Source organism: Geotrypetes seraphini, chromosome 12 (assembly GCF_902459505.1).
Source record: "Geotrypetes seraphini chromosome 12, aGeoSer1.1, whole genome shotgun sequence".
Taxonomy (NCBI): Eukaryota; Metazoa; Chordata; class Amphibia; order Gymnophiona; family Dermophiidae; genus Geotrypetes; species Geotrypetes seraphini.
In genome coordinates this window covers 13,190,032-13,210,224 of record NC_047095.1, presented here as the reverse complement: position 1 = coordinate 13,210,224, position 20,193 = coordinate 13,190,032, and the positions used below count along the sequence as shown (strand labels likewise).

The following is a 20,193-nucleotide window of genomic DNA, read 5'->3' as shown; positions in this document are numbered from 1 at the left end:
TATGGAGGGTGGGTGGGTGTATATGTGTGCTGCAGTCCAGAGAGGCGGGGAGGCAGAGATGTGAACGACTGGTCCTCAGCAGTCGCTTCTGTTTGGATCGGCCAGCCAAATCGCTGTTCCTTCGTTGGTTTAGTGAATCGCTGCCTTCCTACTTATGCATGCATTTCCCCTCATTTGCATGTGTGGATCGGATCGGGTGTGGACAGAATTGGCCAGAAGGTTAGCGAATCTGGTCGGGGTCGCAAAGTGGTCGCAAACTGGCTGGGACACGATCGGTTGGCTTAGTGAATCTAGCCCTTAGTTAGATTTATCCACACACATCTGGATTCTTTAAAATCGCCCAAATGTGTGCATGCAGAGTAAAATGCGCATGTAAATTAAAAGTGGTTAACAATTAATTATTTGTGTTAATTGGCACTAATTTAAACTCATGAGCATCTTTGTTCTATTTTATAAAGCTATGTGCCCAAAAACCTTTGTGCACCACCCAAAAGGGGGTGTGGCCATGGGAGAGTCATGAACGCGTCAGGGTCATTCCAAAAATTTAGGCCCAGTGTGATAGAATTCTTGGGTTGTGTACCCAACCTGTGCACTAAGATTTATAGTAGATTTTAGTGGGAATCAGAGCTAAGCACTGTTCTCTACAAAACACTTGGTGTGGATCTTTCCAGTTCTTAAATCTGGGTGCCATTTATTGAATCTGGCCCATAATGTATTGGTACAGCAGAATAAACAGCACAAAGGGCCAGCAAGTGATGGTGATCAGCATATATTTTATTGAGAAAGATCTGACATGGGCCATAATTTGGCGTATCCACCTGCATTAGGGGTCTGTATACAATTGTATCAAAAACAGACAAAAATGTGCATGTGTAGTTTATTTTTGACGCAGTGTGCAACATCTTCCCTTTCAGCTTTGGCTCGGAAGACTTAAAGATAGCGTTTTGAGCTGTAAGCCCTACTTGAATTATTAATGCCATCAGCTAATTGGAGACCTGAAGATATCATTTTGAGCTGTATGCCCTATCTGAATTTTAACTACCATAAGCTTACAATCTTGATTTTGTGTTTTTGATATAATTGTATACAGACCCCTGATGCAGGCAAATATGCTGAAACATGGCCCGTGTCGGGTATTTCTCAATAAAATAAAATATACAGTATGTTGATAACTCTTACTTGAAGGCCCTTTGTGCTGTTTATTCTGCTTCTCTGGCTTGTGCTCTGTTTCTTTCTTCATGTTGTGCCCCATAATACATTGGTGACATACTGGCTTTTATAGCATCTTTTAAACTTCGAACTCAACACACTAGGCCCAATTTCAGCATACAGGAAGAAGCCTGGCTACTAGTAGTAGTAGTACCTCCCGCGGACTGCAGCAATCCCGAATATTCAATGCCAGGGCCAAAGATAGACCTACCTTTTAGGAACATCTAACCGCCTGTGTGACTTAGCCAGCCAATCAATGAAAATCGGCAGTGACTGGCTATGTCACATGACATAAACAGTCACTGGGTTAGCCAAAGAGCCTGATAGCCAGCTATCTCCTGCTGAATATTGGCAGCTAGCTGGCCAAACAGGACTTAGCCTGCCAGAAGCCATTACTGGCCGACTAAATCCCACTGAACATTAGGGGGAATAAAGTTTATATTTATATTATCAATCAGTAATGAGTTAAAGTGACAAAAATCTTGCTTTTAATTCAACTAAATTTCATACTGTCCTATTATACAATCAAGCTACGTCTCACGTTAGTGACTAGATGTGCCTAGCTGGTCTCTAAACTGTTCTGTTTTTTTTACAAAACTTAAATAACAATTAGCCTGGACAGCTAATCCGATTATTTGAAAATATAATTGCACACATTAAATTTAAGGGCTCCTTTTACTACGATGCGCTAGTTTTTTTAGCGCACGCACAAAATTACTGTGCACTTAAACCACACAGTACGCTTCTAGAATAACGCCTGCTCAATGCTGGTAATAAGGTCTAGTGCGTGCGGCAATTTAGTGCAGGCTATTCCGCGCGTTAAGACCCTAACGCAGCTTAGTAAAAGGAGCCCTAAGTGATGGAATAGTCCCAAGTAATGTGACATTTGAATTATTAATTTATAGAGTTACAAAATTTAAATGTTTTATACTTAATAAAGGGCAAAATCCTAGTGGTAGGAATGGAGACTGATAATGGAGAGAAAGGGAACATTAGGAAAGATAGAGGAAAAAGATGAGAAAACAGTAAACTATGGAGAGAACATAAGAACATAAGCAGTGCTTCTGCTGGGTCAGTCCAGAGGTCCATTATGCCCAGTAGTCCGCTCACGCGGCGGCCCATCAGGTCCAGGACCTGTGTAGTAACCCTCTATCTATACCCTTCTATCCCCTTTTCCTTCAGAAAATTGTCCAATCCCTTCTTGAACTCCAGTACTCCTGTCCTATCACGCCCTCTGGAAGCGCATTCCAGGTGTCCACCACCCGTTGAGTGAAGAAGAACTTCCTGGCATTGGTTCTGAATCTGTCTCCTTTTAATTTTTCCGGATGCCCTCTCTTTCTTGTAGTTTTTGAAAGTTTGAATAATCTGTCCCTCTCCACTTTCTCTATGCCCTTCATGATCTTGTAAGTCTCTATCATGTCCCCTCTAAGTCTCCGCTTCTCCAGGGAAAGGAGCCCCAGTTTCTCCAATCTTTCAGCGTATGAAAGGTTTTCCATACCTTTTATCAAACGCGTCGCTCTCTTCTGAACCCTCTCAAATATTGCCATATCTTTCTTTAGGTATAGCGACCAATATTGGACGCAGTACTCCAGATGCGAGTGCACCATTGCCCAATACAATGGCAGGATAACGTCTTTTGTTCTTGTACCCTTCTTGATTATACCTAGCATTCTATTCGCTTTCTTAGCGGCCGCTGCGCACTGTGCCGAGGGCGTCATTGTCTTGTCCACTATTACCCCGTAGTCCCTTTCCTGGGTACTCTCACTCAATGACAGCCCTCCCATCGTGTAGCTGTACCTCGGGTTTCTGTTTCCTACGTGCAAGACTTTACATTTCTCTACATTAAACTTCATCTGCCATCTCGCCGCCCACTCCCCTATTTTGTTCAAGTCTCTATATAAATCTTCGCAGTCTTCTTTAGTCCTAGCCCCATTAAATAATTTGGTGTCATCTGTGAATTTTATTACTTCGCACTTCGTCCCTGTTTTTAGATCATTTATAAATACATTGAATAGCAGCGGTTCATGCAAAGTCAGATCAAGAAATACGGGAGCAGGGTTGAGGTAGAGGAGTGGTGCCGAGGGCTTTAAGGATTAAAAAAACCTCATGGGCAGGTGAAAATTCCATGCAGTCGTAATACCAAGGCAGAAAATGGGAGATGCGGAATCAAGCAGCTGGATGACAGAGTTTTCCAACACTGTTGAACTCTGTATCAAAAACTGGGTAACGTACAGGGCAAGCAAGGCCACTAGATGGACTAGGAACCTGCCTAAGGTGGCAGAATTTGAGGAATGGTGGCTCGGTTCTGGCACATGAGAGTCTGCTCTGTTTTCCAACTTCCTACATTCTTTCAGGCTGGTACAAGGTGCAAACAAAACTTAATGCTGTGTAGGCGTTGTTAGCACAGGTCTACACAAACAATGCAGTGTCCTGCCCCTTTCAACAGGAAGAGTGCCTTGGATACAGTAGTACTTGATCACAGACCTGAGCTTACAGGTTTTGTTTAAGCTTTGTATTAGGTAGAACATCATTGACAGTGACCCAGAAGTGGAGATGGATGTGGGATGGAGGCAGAGAATGGGACATGGAAATTAAGGTCTTCTGGCCACCTGGGGCCAATGTAGGGCACTGGTCCCTAACCCTGTCCTGGAGGACCACCAGGCCAATCGGGTTTTCAGGCTAGCCCTAATGAATATGCATGAGAGAGATTTGCATATAATGGAAGTGACAGGAATATTCATTAGGGCTATCCTGAAAATCCGATAGGCCTGGTGGTCCTCCAGGACAGGTTTGGGGACCACTGATATAGGGGGAGGTGGGATGCAGCTTGGGGATTGCTGCCTGTGCCAAGAATGCTACAGAGGTACAGGGGAAGGAAAGTGGTGTGGGCGTGACAGAAGGGGGTGTGGAAGAAGCATGTGGAGAGGGGGGCGAGAAAAGGGTGGGGGAGGAGTGCCACCGCCCCGGGTGCCTCTCATCCTCGCTACGTCACTGACTTAATGGGATATGTTTTCAGTCTATAAGAGTTCTCACACAGTAATGGGAAAAGACTGGATATGTGTCACACAGGAACTCACCTTCTCGAGTAGTTGTCTAAGCTGTCTGCTTTTTGCATCCCTGGAACACAGATTTTGTTCTGGGGCAACCACTGTGCAAATGCACCTTCCATCGGGATCTTGAGCTGAACTGTAAACTTGCCAGCCTTCTTTAGGACTAATTTGGGTCTGTAAGATAATAAGAAAAATCAGCAATGAAGGCAAAGTTAAATACAAAAGTCTGAAGAATTTGTGAAAATCATTAAGTACCCTGAATTTTCAACTTTGCTGATGTAAATTGTGAAGCAGAATGTCAAGAAGTTTTGCAAATTATAGTTTTGCTCTTTCTTTGCATTAATACATTTTTGAAGCAAAGATAAGGCAGCAAATAAGTCTTAAGGAGTGTGCTGCATGATTCATATAATGTGCATCACAAAGTTTGCCTTTTTCCATTTGTTACCAATTAATTATTTCTGTCTTGTACCAAATTTCCCTTTGATGTAACTTAAATGCTGCATGATATCAGAAGAAGTCTAGGAAGTTGACATCTCCTTGAGATTTGGGCAATTTCAGATGAACCAGAACAATTCAAGTTTTTTTTTTCTCCAACGAAATCAAGAAGCTTTTTATAGAAGGGATGGGCAATGGTCAGAGAGGCAACTTACCCCTCCCCCTTTTTTTCTACTATGGCCGGGAGCGCTAAATGCTCTGATGCTTATAGCATTGGAGCATTTAACGCTCTGGACTGCGGTAGAAACCTCTATCACGGCTTAGTACAAGAGGGCCTTAAATATGAAGGTGACTATCCAGCCAGAAGTTCTTTTATAATTGTCAATACATTTTGCTTATTTAAGTCTAGAGTCTTTGCCTATCATAATTCAAAATATTTCAATCCATCATTACAGCTTTGGAAAGGAAGATTGGCAATATCTGTGTTTCTGTTCAAAGGCATTGCCTTGCTTTTTGCAGTATTGGTTTTATAGCCAAAAAGACAGGATAAGTCATCTATCAACTGAAATAATTATGAATTGAATGAGCGGTAAATAATACCATATCATCTGCATAAATAGGGAGCTCATATTCTACTGAGCCTGAAGCCTTGCATTTGATTATTTTATCACCCATGATGGTCAGTGCAATATTGAATGAAGTGAGGGTCTGTTGCCTCTATAGAGTACAATGATGTTGGTTGTTACCATACACTCTAACTTGTAGCCTTTTATATATACAACCAGTATATGAGTGGATCCAAATCCAAGCCATTGTAAAATATAGAATAAATATTGTCATTTGATAAGATAAAAACTTTCTCTAGTTAGAGCAGTGGTTCTCAACCCTGTCCTGGGGACCCCCCAGCCAGTTGGGTTTTCAAGATATCTCTAATGAATATGCATGAGAGAGATTTGCATATAATGGAAGTGATAGGTATGCAAATCTCTCTCATGCATTTTCATTAGGGATATCTTGAAAACCCAACTGGCTGGGTGGTCCCGAGGACAGGGTTGGGAACCACTAAGTTATAGGGACATGGTCAAAAGGGAGCTAATAATATTACTTGCCAAAGTTAGCATATTGTAAAAGATCTCACATTGTCATTAGCCATTCTACCAAACATGAAGCCATTTTGCTCAGGATGAATAAAGCAATGTTACTTACCGTAACAGTTGTTATCCAGGGACAGCAGGCAGCTATTCTCACTAGTGGGTGATGTCATCAGACAGAGCCCCGGTACGGACGTCTCACAAGCACGTGTTGCTTGTAGAAACTTAAAGTTTCTAGATGCCCGCACCGCGCATGCGCCGGTGCCTTCCTACCCGGAGATCCGGGCGTGTCTCCTCAGTTCAGGTAGCTAGCCTGAGAAGCCAACCCAGGGGAGGTGGGTGGGACGTGAGAATAGCTGCCTGCTGTCCCTGGATAACAACTGTTACGGTAAGTAACATTGCTTTATCCCAGGACAAGCAGGCAGGTATTCTCACTAGTGGGTGACCTCCAAGCTAACCTCAGTGGGATGGAGGGGGAGTTGGCGACTTAAGAGAATAAATTTTTCAATACTGTTTGGCCAAACTGTCCATCCCGTCTGGAGAGAGTATCCAGACAATAATGTGAGGTGAATGTGTGAACCGAGGACCAGGTGGCAGCCTTACAAATTTCCTCGATTGGTGTTGATCTGAGGAATGCTACTGAGGCTGCCATTGCTCTGACCTTATGGGCTGTGACCTTACAAGGAAGTGATAATCCAGCCTGGGCATAGCAGAAAGAGATACAAGCCGCCATCCAATTAGAGATGGTGCGCTTTGATACGGGTCTTCCCAACTTGTTAGGATCGAAGGAGACAAAAAGTTGAGGGGTGGTTCTGTGTGGCTTGGTGCGATCCAGGTAGAAAGCCAAGGCACGTTTACAGTCTAGAGTGTGAAGGGCCGATTCTCCGTGGTGAGAATGGGGCTTAGGGAAGAATACTGGAAGTACAATGGATTGGTTGAGATGGAATTCGGAGACCACCTTAGGCAGGAATTTCGGGTGAGTGCGTAGGACCACCTTGTCATGATGGAATACTGTGAATGGTGGATCCGCCATCAATGCCTGGAGTTCGCTGACTCTGCGAGCGGATGTAAGGGCTACAAGAAAAAGCACTTTCCAGGTGAGGTACTTAAGAGGGGCCCTGTTGAGTGGTTCAAACGGGGGCTTCATGAGATGGGAAAGGACTACATTGAGGTCCCAAACTACTGGGGGTGGTTTGAGAGGAGGGTTAACATGGAAGAGTCCTTTCATAAATCTGGCGACCACTGGATGGGCCGAGAGGGGTTTCCCTTGTAGGGGCTGGTGGAACGCCGCAATAGCGCTCAGGTGGACTCGTATGGATGTGGACTTGAGCCCAGATTGAGATAGGTGTAGGAGATAGTCCAGCACGGAGGATAAGGAAGCTCGCTGAGGTTCCTTTGACTTAGAAACACACCATGAGGAGAATCTGGTCCATTTCTGGGAGTAGCATTGTCGAGTGGCGGGCTTCCTGGAAGCTTCCAAGACCTCCCTCACTTCTTGTGAGAATTGGTGAGGGGTTACGTTGAGAGGAACCAAGCTGTCAGGTGGAGAGACTGCAGGTTGGGATGAAGTAGTGATCCTTGATGTTGAGTAAGCAGTGAAGGAAACACTGGAAGTGGTACTGGTTCCCTGCTGCTGAGTTGGAGTAGGAGGGAGAACCAAGGTTGTCTGGGCCACCGAGGAGCTATTAGAATCATGGTGGCCCGTTCGAGTTTCAGCTTGACCAGAGTCTTCTGGATCAGCGGGAATGGTGGGAACGCATATAGAAATCGTTTCCCCCAGTTTAGTAGAAAAGCATCTGCCTCGAGGCGATGAGGAGTGTAGATCCTGGAGCAAAACTGAGGCAGTTTGGAGTTGTGGGGAGCCGCAAAGAGGTCTATCTGAGGCGTCCCCCATTGCTTGAAGATTTGGTGAAGGGGGCTGGAATGGAGAGTCCATTCGTGCGGTTGTAGCAGACGGCTTAGTTTGTCTGCTAAGACGTTGTTCTCCCCCTGGATGTATACTGCTCTGAGTAGGGCGTTGTGGCGCACCGCCCAGTCCCAGACTCGTAGAGCTTCCTGGCAAAGGAGGGCCGAGCCCGTGCCTCCTTGCTTGTTGATATAATACATGGCGGCCTGATTGTCTGTGCGAATGAGGATTACCATGTCGTGAAGTAGATGTTGGAAAGCTTGGAGCGCATTGAAGATGGCTCTGAGTTCCAGTAGATTGATTTGGTGTAGTCTTTCCGCACTGGTCCAGAATCCTTGGGTGCGGAGACCATCCAGGTGGGCCCCCCATGCATAATTCGACGAATCGGTTGTGAGAACTTTCTGATGGGGGGGAGAGTGCATCAGCAAACCTCTGGATAGATTCGAAGAGGTCATCCACCAAAGTAGAGACTGCCGAAGAGCAGGTGTGACTGAGATGTGTTTGGATAGTGGATCGGACGTCTGATTCCACTGTGATGCCAGGGTCCACTGGGGGATCCTGAGGTGGAGTCTGGCAAAGGGTGTCACGTGTACTGTGGAGGCCATATGGCCCAGGAGCACCATCAGTTGTCTCGCCGGTAGAGTTTGGCGAGTAGACACCGCCTGGCAGAGATGAAGAAGGGACTCCATGCATTGCAGGGGCAGGAATGCTCAGAGTCGGGTGGTGTCCAGGACCGCTCCGATGAAGAGGAGGGACTGGGAGGGTTGTAGATGAGACTTGGAAAAGTTGATCTCGAAGCCCAAATTTTGGAGGAAGTAGGTTGTAGCCAAGGCCGCCGAAGTGACCTCTGGGGCTGACGGGGCCTTGATGAGCCAGTCGTCGAGGTATGGGAACACCTGTAGACTCCTGTCCCGGAGTGCTGCGGCCACTACCACCAGGCACTTTGTGAAGACTCTGGGGGACGAAGATAGGCCGAATGGTAGCACTCGGTACTGTAGGTGCAGATTTCCCACCCGAAATCTGAGGAACTTTCGGGAGGCCGGGTGAATGGGGATGTGAGTGTAGGCCTCCTTGAGATCCAGGGAGCATAACCAGTCGTTCTGCTCGAGGAGGGGGTATAGAGAAGCCAGAGTCAGCATGCGAAACTTCTCTTTGACCAGAAACTTGTTGAGGGCCCGAAGGTCTAAAATGGGTCGCAGGTCGCCCGTTTTCTTCGGGACGAGGAAGTACCGGGAGTAAAACCCTCGGTTCAATTGGTCTAACGGGACCGGCTCGACAGCCCGAAGCTGAAGTAAGGTTTGGACTTCCTGAAGAAGAAGGGCGGTCTGCGTCGAGCTTGAAGGATACTCTCTTGGAGGATGGTCTGGGGGGACCCGGTGGAATTGAAGAGAGTATCCTTCTCTTATGATGGTGAGGACCCATAGGTCCGTGGTTATGGCCTCCCATCGATGGTAAAAAAGATGGAGGCGGCCCCCTATGGGAGAGGCCGAGGTTATGCTCCCGGGAGGGGCGTCAAAAGGGCTGGGGAGCCTTAGGTGCAGCCGGTGGCTGAGGTTTTTGCTGAGACTTCTGGGGAGGTTGTCTCTTCGCAGGCTGTCTCGCAGCAGGCGTTTGTCTGGGCATGTAACGCCGCTGGTAAATCAGGGGTGGCCTGGAAGGTCGAGACTGTTGAGGTTTGGGTTTGGGCTGCAGGATGGATTGAAAAGATTTTTCATGATCCGACAGCTTCTTGGTAACAGTTTCGATAGACTCATCGAACAGGTCAGCTCCAGCACATGGTACGTTGGCGAGTCTGTCCTGGAGGTTGAGGTCCATATCGATTGTACGGAGCCATGCCAGGCGACGCATAGCTACCGCGCTTGCGGTGGCGCGTGCCGAGAGTTCGAATGCATCGAAGGAGGATTGCATCAGCTGGAGGCGTAATTGGGAGAGGGAGGCTACCACTTCCTCGAACTCGAATCGAGCTTGGTTGTCTATGAACGGAGTGAACTTGCGGAGCACCGGCAAGAAGAACTCCAGATAGGAAGAGAAAAAGAAATTGTAGTTTAGCACCCGTGACGCCATCATGGAGTTTTGGTAGAATTTTCTACCAAATTTGTCCATCGTTCTCCCCTCTCGGCCCGGCGGTACAGAGGCGTAGACCTGGGAGGGATGAGAGCGTTTAAGAGAGGACTCGACCAGTAGGGGTTGGTGGGAGAGTTGAGGGCCCTCAAACCCTTTATGGTGCACGATGCGGTATCGAGCATCGAGTTTGCTGGGGATCGCCGGTATGGAATACGGTGTTTCGAAGCACTGCATGAAGGTCTGGTCCAGTAATTTGTGCAAGGGGAGCCGAAGCGACTCCGTTGGAGGGTTAGGTAAATGCATGGTGTCCAGATACTCTTTGGAGTATCGGGAGCCCGTGTCAAGGGTCACATCCAGATCATCCGCCATTTGTCGGAGGAATGATGAGAAGGACAATTGTTCCGCCAGCGTCGGTCTGTGGGACGGGCTGGAGGAGGAGGAGGCCTCCAGGTCCATGGACATCGGGGAGTGGCAAGGGGAATCGGGCACCGATGTCTCCTCGTACTCCGGGCCCCCCGGAGGGGACACCTCTGATGAGGAGTATCCCCTACGTTGCAGTTTTTTCTGCGGTGACACCTCCGAATGGCGTGAGGAGTGCCAGGATGAGTGTCTCGATCGGTGCCCGTCTCGGTGGCGAGACGGGGATCGGGATCGTCTGTGCATCGCATGGTCTCCCGAGGCCCCCAAGTGGATAGGGCTGGAAGCGGTGGATCGCAACTGGGTTTGCGATGCGGGTTCTTGCGATGCTACCCAAGTCTGGTAAGGAGTACGGAAGAACTCTTCCTGACTATGCCCAGGGCTTCGAGTATCGATCGGAGGTCTGGTCCCATGTTGGCGCGGAGGCGTAATGGGTTCTAATGGCGGCATATCGGTAAGCGAGGCTTGCCGCGTGGGCATCGCCGCCCTCCCCCGTTCGTCCTCGTCGGTTGTCGAGGTCGAACGGTGTGGGGGAGGGGGAGGGGGCGGACCGCCCCTTTGGACCGGTACCGGGAGGTCACCCTGTATGGCAGCGATGAGCCCGGGTCCGATGGTCTGCATGAGCTCAACGAATTGAGCTTCCAGCACGGACCGTAGCGAAGCCGATAAGGAGGGATCCACACCGAAAGGGGGTCCTCCTGCACGGACATCGCGCTCCTTCGAGGCCGAGTGCTTCTGCTTAGTAGCTTTCGGCACTTTGATGGCCATTGGTGGCACTGTGGAAGGAAGAGGTACCTGAACCGAGGAGACCGGGGCAGGCACCGACGTCGAGCTCGTGGATGGTGTCGGGTTGAGCGATGCCGGTTTCACCACACTCGATGCAGGAGGGGTCGATACCGGTTTCGCCCGAACCGGGGAGGTATCAGATGAAGTGGAGGCTGAGGGATCCTTAGCTGCATCCATCTTGAACATCGATTCCCACAATAGGCAACGCCGCTTGAATGAGCGTGCCGTAAGGGTAGAGCAAGGCCTGCACGATTTCGGGATGTGGTCAGGGCCCAAACACTGCAAACAGCGCCAGTGAGGGTCCGTGAGTGAAATCGCGCGTTGGCACTTGCTGCACTTTTTAAACCCGGTGATTGGCCGGGACATAGGCCGGAAAATCTCCGCAGCGAGGTCGAAGCCAGTGGGCCTGAGCCACGTGGCCGGCCCGTTCGACCCGCCGGAGGAAATAATCTTTTTTTTTTTTTTTTTTTAACTGAAAAAGAAAAGTACTGTTAACTGTAATTAAAAGAAAGCGAAAACGCGGACAAGGAAGGCAATTTTAACTGAATTCAGCTAGCGCATGATGAAGTTGAACTTCTCAGCTCCGCGGAAAAGAAAGAACTGAGGAGACACGCCCGGATCTCCGGGTAGGAAGGCACCGGCGCATGCGCGGTGCGGGCATCTAGAAACTTTAAGTTTCTACAAGCAACACGTGCTTGTGAGACGTCCGTACCGGGGCTCTGTCTGATGACATCACCCACTAGTGAGAATACCTGCCTGCTTGTCCTGGGATAATGGTAGCTAGGACTGAACAATCTCATAGCTAACTCCATTAGAATAAATTTTCCAGTCAGCATTAGTAAGATCCTTACTTGTTTCTTTTCTAAAATCACTAATCTTGGTTCCGTAAAGATCAGCTCCACACAAACACATGAAGTCTTGCTCAACAAACCACTGATAGACATTTAATAGCTTAGAGGTTAGCAGTTCAGAAAAGATTTGACAGCCCTCCAATGGGATCCCATCAGGACCGAGGGCTTTCCCTATAGACAGTGACTTTGTTGTGGCAATAGTCTCTTCAATAGCATATTGCATACTGTCTTTTGGGGATAGTTTAGAAGGATCTAAATCTTCATACAAAATTATGAACCACTTCAATATCTCTTCATCCTTCAAACCTTATTATCTTTCCTACTTAGAATAGATTGGATATGATTTCTCCTTTTTAAAAATTGGGCTAACATATGGCCAAATTTATTTGACTCATACCATATGTACTGTTTTGAACGGGGCCATCCCGTTTTCAGATATTGTCCCATTGTCCACAAGCACAGCTTCAGGATGCCAAAATGTCCCTTTTTTTTAGAAAGAGAGCAACTCACTGCAGTGTTCTCCCTAGCACAGGGGTATCCAAAACATCTAAGGCAATGCAAGTCAATTGTGGAGCCCTGGATTTCTCCCTGCTTTCCCAACGCCGATGCAGCAACAGATCAGGTACGTGGAGCAACTGCACAAGCCTTTCCCCCCAACATCAATTCTGATGTTGGAGAGGAAGTTCCGGGCCAGCCAATCACTATCTGGCTGGCCCAAAACTTCCTCTCCAATGTCAGAAGTGATGTCGGGGGGTTGGGGAGAAGACTTGTGCAGTAATTGCACGCACATGGTCTATTGCTACGGTAGTGGCTTGGGAGGGGCAGGGAGAGAGAAGGAAAGGGGGGCAGGGAGACAGAAAGGGAGCAGGGAGACAGAAAAAAGAAAGAAAATATGTACAGTCAGAAGGAAGTGCAACCAGAGATGAGAACTGACGGCAGCCATTCAGTGAGCGGCGCAGGACCAGGCAAGTGCATGAAAAGTTCACGCCTACCTTATGCGCTGCTCTGCCAATGCCGGTAGACATCAGGACAAGAGGCAGCAGCCACCGGGATTAAAAAAAGGTACTGGGAAAGGGGAGGGGGAGTCCTGTTCTGTTTTGAGGAAAATGTAAATGGTCATGTTACTTATATCTGACTTTAGTTGAGAATAATGAGACCTTATCTTTCAAGCCGGCTAGCAAATTGTAATTGTATTTAAATTGGAGCAACACTTGACCCTCTGACCTTATATTACCCTATGTTTCTAGCTTTAAGTTTTATTCTTTTCCAGCTGGTTTTCCAAAATTATTGAATTGGATCTGGGACAGCTACCCAGAGACACTTATCTATTTTGCCTATTGGTGAACCAGTTAGGTATAATGACAGCATGTTTGAAGACATCAGGAACAGTTGAAGTAGAGAGTGATAGGTTGAGAATGTGACAGGAGAGTTGACAGTAGGAGAGATAATGCCAAGTAAGTGGGTAGGAATTGGATCAGAGGAGCAGGTAGTGGATTTGGAGGAGGAAAGAAGACGTGCAGTTTCCTCTTCAGTGATTTCAGAAAAGGTGGAGGGGTTGAGGGGAGGTTGGCAAAAGAGACAGATGGAAGGGGGTGGGGGAAGGTGACCCGGTTGAAAACTCAATGTGAATCTTTTGAACTTTGTTGTAGAATAATTCAGCCTTAGTTTATCACTACTACTACTTATCATTTCTATAGCACTGAAAGACATAAGCAGTGCTATACATTTGGACATTAAATAAATGATCCCTGCTCAGAAGAGCTTACAGTCTAACTTGGACAGACTTGGGAAGTCTAACTTAGGGAAGCAGAACCTAAGGTGAGAAGAGTTAGGAGTTGGCAGTGAGGGCACTTTGAGTAGGTAGTTTAGTGCAGTAAAGAGACAGCAAGGGGAACAGAATTAGGGCATAGTATTCTTGTTCGGCAAGTGAGAGAGAAGACTGGAAGGATGTCAGCAGGAATTTGAAGTATATGAAGTCAGAATATGTGTAGGATTTAAGCCAAAGAGGTTCAGCAGATCAGGCACAGGAGCTCAGGTAGTGGATACTGGAGGTCAGCCATGGCTGGGGAGTGGCATGCCCTATAAGACATGAGATGGGAGGAGCGAGGGTATCTAGAGTAGAGTAGAGGATGGTGTTATAGGAAGAGACAGCTTCATTGACAGACATGTATGACATAGTAGTTGAAGGGAGGGATGAGACAGTAGTGGAGAGGAAGCCAGGGTCAATAGCCTGAAGGTTCCTAAACATATTGGCAGTGATTGGCCAGGTCTGGAGGGAAGGGTGATAAGTTGTGAATATTAACAATTGACGGTCAGAGAAGAAGAGTTGAGGTGCAGAAATAGAGCAGTTAGAGAAGACAAGGTCAAGGCCATTCTGGTGTGCAGAGGTGATGGAGCACAGCTGGAGATTGAATGAGAATGTTAAAATGAGAAACCTAGAAGTGCAGGAATCGGATGGGTCACCAGCATGTATGCTGAAGTCACCAAGGATGAGGGAAAAAGATGAGGGTTTGAGAAATAAGGAGAACCAGGAGTCTTTTTCGATAATGACCATTTTCTCTACCCAATTTCTGGACACACTTCTGAAAACATCTAACCTCGGAGTTAGACGTTATGTGCAAAATGCCCCTCCACATCTTTGTTTGAGAGACAGCATTCAGAACTGAATACAATATTCAAGGTAAGGTTGCACCATGGAGCGATACAGAGGGATTATAATATGAGGGTCATTTCATAAATAATGCACACTATATTTTAAAATTTACATGTTTTATTTCAAGTATTTCTTTACAATCCTTCAATATAGTCTTCCTGCTTTGCAATGACCGAGTCCCAATGTCTGGGAAGCTTCATTATTATATCCAAGACACCGTTTTTATTCAGTTACCAAATGGCTCAGGTACCGGCAGAAGAAAGCTCTTCCAGAGATGCAAAATGATGTCCACACATAGGTTGTTTCAACTTTGGAAAAAGGCTGAAGTCTGGTGGACTCATGTCTGGACCTTAGGGAGCATGAGGTAACACCTCCCAGCCATATCTGCGTAGTTTTTCAATGATGAGTGGAGAGCTGCATCTTCCACACCGACCCAAAAAATTTTGACGAGCTCAATCAAGTAAAAAAATGATGATTTTTGCTTATGATCATGAAGGCATCATCATCACAGACAAAGTTCCATGTGGAAGAAGTGTCACAGCAGTGTATTATTGTGATTTTTTTGCATAAATGCACAAAACTCGACCTCAGTTGCTCTTGGGTGGGCCACTCATTCTTCACGACAATGCTCGCCCGCAACATAGGGAATGTTGTCATTGAAAAACTACACGAATACGGCTGGGAGTTGTTACCTCATGCTCCCTACAGTCCAGACATGAGTCCACCAGACTTTGACCTTTTTCCAAAGTTGAATCAACCTATGCGTGGACATCGCTTTGCATCTCTGGAAGAGCTTTCTTCTGCTGGTACCTAAGCCATTCGGCAACTGAACAAAAACGGTGTCTTGGATGGAATAATGAAGCTTCCCGGATGTTGGAACTCAGTCATTGCAAAGCAGGGAGACTATATTGAAGGATTGTAAAGAAATACTTGAAAAAAAATAAAACATGTAAATTTTAAAATATAGTGTGCATTATTTATGAAATGACCCTCATATTTTCAGTCTTATTTACCATCCCATTCCTAATAATTCCTAGCAGAAAGATACTCGCTAATTCAGACAGACACCTGGTTAAATATTTTTAAATACTGTATCTGTTCCTGGGCTGGCCAGCATGTTTTAACCAGGCAGGGGTCTCTCTTACCTGGTTAAATTACTTTGAATATCAACCACAAAGATTATTGACAGTTTTAGGTGAGTCAAGAAGTGTTAATAACAACCAGCACAAGCTTGCCCTGCTGAAGTTCAGAATATTACTACACTAACCAATCCAAATTCAGTTTGCACTATTCCCTGTTTAGCAATTTTGCTTTTAAATCATATTCCATATTCCCTAAATATAACTGTAAAAACATCATAAAGCTGACAAAATTTTACACTGAATGCTGAAAACACTGCATGCAAGTTCAGCTCGCCCCTTTTGTATTCATCTGGGGTCACTGCTTTTTACTTTCTTTGCAAAGTATTTGGGAGTATTACTCTTTTCAATCTCTCAATTAAGTCTACTGCTATTACTACTACTTATCATTTCTATTGTGTAATGATACTAGATATACACAGTTCTGTACTGAAAATGCACACGAGACAATTCCTCCATGACAAAGCTCACAACCTATTCAAGATAGAGAAACTAGACAGATAAAAGTTTAGAGAGTTTCATTCATTATGGGAATGATTAAAACAACATTGGCACTAAGGGGGGGAGGGGGGATTCATAAAAGGGTGCTACCGCATTAACATGCGCAAACGATTGGCACATGCTAAACGCTCAAGATGCCCATAGGTATATAAAGGCATCTTAAGTGTTTAGTACACGCTAACACAGCAACACCCCTTGATGAATTCCCTTAAATGGGTAAATAAGGGCTAAGATTTATAATCATCCTCAAAAAGTTGAGCTTTTAGTCTGGAGTGGAGTGAAATAAAGTGAAGTGAGTGGAGGAGTGGCCTAGTGGTTAGAGCTGCTAGCTCAGGACCCTGAGGTTGTGGGTTTGATCCCAGCACTGCTCCCTGTGACCCTGAGCAAGTCACTTAATCCTCCATTGTCCCAGGTAACATAGCTAGATTTTGAGCCTGCCAGGACAGATTTATTTATTAATTTCAAAATTTATATTCCGCATGTCCAACAATTATATGTGGATTACAAAATAACATACATAATAAAATCACAAAAAAAACCATAACAAAAGAGAAAAACATAATAATACAGTAAAACATAAAACCTCAAAACACCAAATCCCAAGCCACAATCTTTTCCCCATAACATCACCCTCTCTACTAAAAAAAAAACCATGATCTGCAACAAAGAATGAATAAACAGCAGCTAAAAGAGCCTATTCAGATTTATAAGTGCACACAAACAATACAGATAGAGTACCAGATTTTAAAACTTACTGTACACCGCTGTGGGTGAATCACTTCATAAAGGCAGTTAATAAATTCCAATAAATAAAATTTAAATAGGGCCAGAGATGGAGCACGATAGACTTCCTTAATCAGTGCATTCCAGCAAAGCAGAAGGGAAGGAATGGGGTCTGGAGTTGGTGCTGGAGGAGGTGATTTACCTTATGAACAATGTTTCTAAAGAGAGAAGTAGGGAGAAATAAAAGAGGAAAGATACTATGCAGTTGAAGAATGAATGCACTTATAGGTCAATAAGAGAGGTTTGGATTGAATGCAGAAATGGATAGTCAATGAACTGACCTAAGAAGAGAGATTATTCCCCTGTGTTACCAAGGTGTGCTAAGCGTTTTAGCATGTGTTTAGCGCGTGCTAAATCTACATGTGTGCTAACCGCTAAGGTGTCCATAGACTAACATGCACATGGCGTTTAGCCCATGGTTGGCACGTGCTAATATTTAGCGCATGCTAAAAAGCATAGCGCACCTTAGTAAAAGGAGCCCTTATGTGTCATTTGTGATAATGGCTGAAGATAAGTCATGCAGCAGAATGTGTGCTAATGCTCGGAGATCATCATTAAATTCTGCAGTTTTTCATTTGAAGAGACCAAAAAAAAATAGAATACAGTTTTCATCTGGATTAGATTAATACCTAAGAAAAGAATGAAAATAACCAAAATGTTTTTCACTGTTGTATTCATTCCATTTCTTTGAAAAACTGGAATCTCATCTCCTGAGGAAAGGAAATATAATGGCCACTGGCATAGCCATTGACCAACAGAAATCAGTGTTGAGGCTTAACACTGTGGGGTCCTTTTATTAAGGCGTGCTAAATGATTTAGCACATGCTAAAGATTAGCATGTACTAAATGCTAAGGCATCCATTATATTCTATGGGTGCATTAGCCTTTAGTGCACCTTAATAAAAGGACCCCTGTATCTTTTACTGTTACTAGTATTTATCATTTCTATAGTGCTACTAGACATATGCAGTACTGTACAGACATTGTTAAATGAATTGGTATATTATAATTGATGCCATACATTGTGCCAGATTAAATTATTCTAGTAGTAATTAGCTTCTGAGCTTCAGAAATCAAATAGCTAGTAATGACAGGAGTAATGTTTTCCACCATCCTGGGACGTGCTAATAGAATGTTAGTGTTTGGGAAGATGCTCCAAGAGATATTACCAATCATATTTCATTCTAGTTTGAAGACTTATTCCATTACTATGACATTTATTTACTTTGTTCATCATAAAAGTGCATTTAGGCCAAAACAGAAGGGGATTATCCTAAGAGCAGAACTAAAGGCTTACTTCAGCTTAAAAGGGGGAAGCATTCAGGCATTCTGTAGTAGGTTCCTAATTGACAAATTTTACCTGTTTGCTAAAAAAATATGTTTGACTTTATGTTGGCAGGTGAGTGTCAGCAGGGCCAGATTAAAGGACAGGCCTAATAGGCACCTGCCTAGGGCCCATAATTGTCAGGGGGGCCTACTGAAGGAGGGCAAACAGATCAACTCACCGTCATCTTTCCAATTTTTGTTTTCCTAATGGCGACTGAGTGAGGGAGGGATGACCAACATCAAGATTTCCCCCCCAGCATAGACAGCAAGATTGGGCCCCCCTCCGGCATAGGCAGCAATATTGGCAATGGCAACTGCAAGCAGTGCTCAGCCCAAAGCTTCCCTCTGACGTGAATCACCCAGGCAGAAACAGGAAGCTGCTTCAGAGGGAAGCATGGGCTGAGCACCGTTGCCAATCTTGCTGCCTATGCCGGCGGGGGCCCAATCATGCTGTCTGTCGGCGGGGGGGGGGGGGTAACCTGATCTTGCTGCCTATGCTCTGGGGGGGCTTGATCTTGCTGCCTATGCCAGCAGGGGGGGCCCGATCTTGCTGCCTATGCCAGGGGGGCCCCCGATCTTGTTGTCGATGCTGGGGCCCATCGTTGCCATGTAGGTGAGGGGAAAGGAGGGAGGTGGAAGCTCAGAGCAGGAGAAGGGATAGAGAGAAGGGGGCAGGGCAGATGATGGAAGTGAGGAAAGGGGGCAGATGATGGAAGTGGGGAGAGAGAGAAGGGGGCAGGGCAGATGATGGAAGTGGGGAGAAGAGAGAGAGAAGAAGGGGCAGGGCAGATGATGGAAGTGGGGAGAAGGGGGCAGATGATGGCAGTGGGGAGAGAGAGAAGGGGGAAGGGCAGATGATGAAAGTGGGGCGAAGGGTGAGAGAGAGAAGGGGGAAGGGGTCAGATGATGGAAGTGGGGAGAACTTGTGCTATCAGCATCAGGAGCATGTGGGAAAGCAGCTGCAGCGGTGAGGAGGTGAGGGGGCAGAGCGGATGCTGAATGGAAGTAGAGAAAGAGAACACATACTGGATGGAAAGAGGGGTTAAAGAAAAAGGGCATATGCTGGATGGGGGAAGAAGAGAGTTAGTGAGATAGTGGAGTGGTGAAGGAAAGGGGTGGCGATCTGTGGGTAGACACAGTGAAAAGAGGGAAACTGAGGACTGAATAGTAAGAGAGAATCTAATTTAGACAGAAGCAGAAAATAGAGAACAGAGAGATGCCAGAGCATGGGGGGAAAGGGAGAAGGATTTGTTATTTCTCTTTTTTTCAAATTTAGATCTGCTATCTGTATATTTTGTTCAGTATTGGAGGATATGCATCACTGTTTCGTCACCCCCTAAACTGTACCATTCCTTCGGTTTGTAGCACAAGCCAGCATACTGAATACTCTGCACTGCTCTGATGGTCATAGAATTCAAATGATCGTCAGAACATTCAGCCCACCAGCCAGTGCTAAAAACCTCTTCAGTGCTTTTGTAAAAAGGGGGAGGGGGTTAGTTTGCGATTACTTATTCCATACTGGGTGAGGGTGGTTCTGTGTCCTGTGTATATGAAAGAAATGGTTTTCGGTTAGCATTGACCAGCCTTGTTTGGCGAAATGCATCAGGCATGGTTCCTGGGAGCACCTTGAATAAACATGATTTGAATCTCCTTGTTGTCTGCCGAACTTCTTTTGTTCCATGTTGGATTCTTTAGTGGACCGCTTGCCTTGTTGTTTTGTTACAAATTAACATACGTGGAGTGGAACGTACCTGAGGAGTTACAGATTTGTTGGACGACATAGATTGAGGCAGTTGAGAGGAGTTGCAAACTAGGTTATTGATATAGTCTTATGTTTTGGATAGTAATACTGCTTTACAATGCATTTGAACACTTTTATATACATATGGAAAGGGTTCAGAGTTAAAGTCCTGGGCAAGTAGGTGGGAAGGGAAGGAAAGGGGGGGGGGATTTGTTCAGAGATGTTTGGGGCTTCCATAGAA

At 45.8% G+C, this 20,193-nt stretch overlaps 1 protein-coding gene across 5 annotated transcripts in view; it reads right to left on the bottom strand.

Annotated features, from left to right (window-relative positions):
* Positions 1–20,193, bottom strand: part of OLFM3 (olfactomedin 3) — a 459,853-nt gene that overhangs the window by 103,299 nt on the left and 336,361 nt on the right. For 4 of the 5 annotated variants that reach the window (XM_033916520.1, XM_033916523.1, XM_033916522.1 and 1 more), the window contains one exon: positions 4,287–4,433. In XM_033916520.1, coding sequence (XP_033772411.1) covers positions 4,287–4,433 — 147 coding nt within the window. Of the gene's footprint in view, positions 1–4,286; positions 4,434–8,778; positions 8,795–10,260; positions 10,284–20,193 lie in introns of all 5 variants that reach the window. The other variant, XM_033916519.1, reaches the window with a different exon arrangement.